The 2442-nt window shown below is 38.7% G+C and overlaps 1 protein-coding gene across 1 annotated transcript; it reads right to left on the reverse strand.

Annotated features, from left to right (window-relative positions):
- Nucleotides 1-1166: 1166 nt before the first annotated feature.
- LOC142425536 (olfactory receptor 4F15-like) lies at nt 1167-2126 on the reverse strand. Its single transcript, XM_075530795.1, has one exon. The coding sequence runs from the start codon at nt 2103-2105 to the stop codon at nt 1167-1169; it is 939 nt and encodes a 312-aa protein (XP_075386910.1). The 5' UTR covers nt 2106-2126.
- Between the last annotated feature and the right edge of the window lie 316 nt (nt 2127-2442).

The following is a 2442-nucleotide window of genomic DNA, read 5'->3' on the forward strand; positions in this document are numbered from 1 at the left end:
CGAAAGGTGAAGGAGATAGCCCTTTTGTTTAGAAAGAGCCTCTTCTCAAGCATGCTGATAGGCACACATGTCTTGTCCTCAGCCTGTCTGTCGTGTGCTACCAAGCTCTTTCAGCACCAGTAAGTGCTCAAGGACCACTCCACGCTGCAAGCCATCCTCCTGTGTCCAGGCAAGCAGCACCACTCTTGTGGGAGCCGGGAAGCCTGCTGCTATGTGTCACAGGCTCGTGGTCTCAGCAATGCTCCTCTGCAACTTTCCATATAGGGAGCTCGGATGTGCTTCCCTCCGGTTCTTCTGTCTTGCCGGTCACTGTCTTCCCTGTCGCTGCTTCTACAATGACTAGGGATCATTAGCTTCCAGTACCATTTCACACACCTTATTTGCATGGGCCTACCCAATCACTAAGTGGGTATTACAAAGACCAGGGCTGGAAGAGCCATATCAACTAACTAAACTCCAAACCTAAGTCATAAAATAAAATTAAAATACTTATCCTTGTTTAAGTATTTCTCTGTCTAATTTACAGCTTTCTGTGTAGATAAATAATAGACATTTTATTTAATACATAAATATTTTCTTCTTTTATTTTAAAGAAATTTCTGTGGATTTTATTTCAACCCATGTCCAGTCTGTGGTTATCAGAGTAGACTAAGTACTCCCTCAGATTTTCCTAAATGGAATTTGATTATCTTTGTCCTGAAATTTTCACATAACTATTGCAAGTCCTAAAATAAAAATGTAAAGAAATGAAAACAGGAACATAAATTCTGGTCCCACATGGAACAAGAGACTGCTTTGTTCGCCAAATTTTAACTGTGCTTCAGTCATTGAAGGTGGATATTTTTATCTCAGTGATAAAGAAAAACAATAGTCTTCATGAATAACTCTGCAAATATAACTCTGTAGATTAAGATTTCTATGAAATAGTCAAAATATTGACCACAAAAAGATGTGCATACAATATTCTAAAAATTTATAACTGATGTCTTTTAAGGCTTTATAACTATAAAAATTCTTTACATAAGTACTTAAATATATAATGATAACATTGTCATTGAATTGGAAAAAATTTAGTACAATAAATTACCCCAACATAGTGTAACCATTCACACTTTATAGTAACAGTAGTGCTTACAGAATAGTACACTTGTACACTAGTAAATTGTTCAGGAGATCTTCATCAAACTCAAGAGACAACTACTCAGTCTCCTCATGGCTATTTTCATGTCCTTGTTCCTCAATGTGTAGATGGCAGGATTCAGGACAGGGGTAATCATGAAGTCCAAAATGGCAAGAAATTTATCCAGTGGCACTGTGGGAAATGGCCACACATAGACAAAGATGCATGGTCCAAAGAACAAGACCACCACAGTGATGTGCGTTGAGAGAGTAGAGAGAGCCTTAGACAAGCCACCCAAAGAACATTTCCATACAGTGATCAGGATGGAGATGTAGGAGAAAATCAGTAGGAAGAAAGTTCCCATGGAAATGAACCCACTGTTGGCAGTAATGATGAACTGAAGTCTGTAGGTGTCCATGCAGGCAAGTTTGATAAACCGAGGTAGATCACAATAAAAACTGTCTATCTCATTAGGACCACAAAAAGGCAAATGGACAATGAAAGCTAACTGGGTCACTGAGTGTATGAGACCAATGACCCAAGCACTAGCCAGAAGCAAAGTGCACATCCGTGGACTCATGATGGTCAGGTAGTGGAGGGGCTTACAGATGGCCACATATCGGTCCAAGGCCATGGCGGTGAGGAGGACCATCTCACATCCACCCAGTACATGAAGTACAAAAATCTGGATGACACATCCCAGAAAGGATATGGTATTTTTCCCAGAGTACAAGTCAGAGACCATCTTAGGGACCGTTAAGGTAGAAAGACATAAGTCAATAAATGAGAGATTCGCTAGCAGGATGTACATAGGAGAGTGCAAATGAGAGTCCAAAACCACTGTAAACACAACGAGGAGGTTTCCTAGGACGATTGTCACATAAAACACTGCAGAGAAAGAAAGGAGGAAACGCTGCATTGGTCTAGAGGTAGAGAGTCCCAGGAACACAAATTCAGACACCTCAGAGTAATTCACTTCATTCATTGACTTGTTGTTACCTAAGCAGAAATACAAAAACAGACCAAAATCAAAGAAACGTGACAGATAGCAAAAATAAATATTGACATACAATAAGTTGTTTATAAATTGTGGCATTGAATGAAACTTCACTAATAGCTACAAAGTATTTAACAAAATCGTTATTTTGATTCTCCTGTCAACTAATAGTTCTAATGAATATTTACTATGTGCCACACATGATTTCAAGAACTGAAAAACACAGACCCTGATATCATGGGGTTGATATTTTAAAGATGGCACTAATTATTAAATAGTCATAAATACAGAAAGGATCATTGATTTGAAGGAAAAAAAGCAGATT

Source organism: Tenrec ecaudatus, chromosome 14 (genome assembly GCF_050624435.1).
Source record: "Tenrec ecaudatus isolate mTenEca1 chromosome 14, mTenEca1.hap1, whole genome shotgun sequence".
NCBI lineage: Eukaryota > Metazoa > Chordata > Mammalia > Afrosoricida > Tenrecidae > Tenrec > Tenrec ecaudatus.

Bases quoted from the DNA above. Each gene is read 5' to 3' on its own strand.
- LOC142425536 (XM_075530795.1), bottom strand. From the start codon at position 2,105: ATGAATGAAGTGAATTACTCTGAGGTGTCTGAATTTGTGTTCCTGGGA.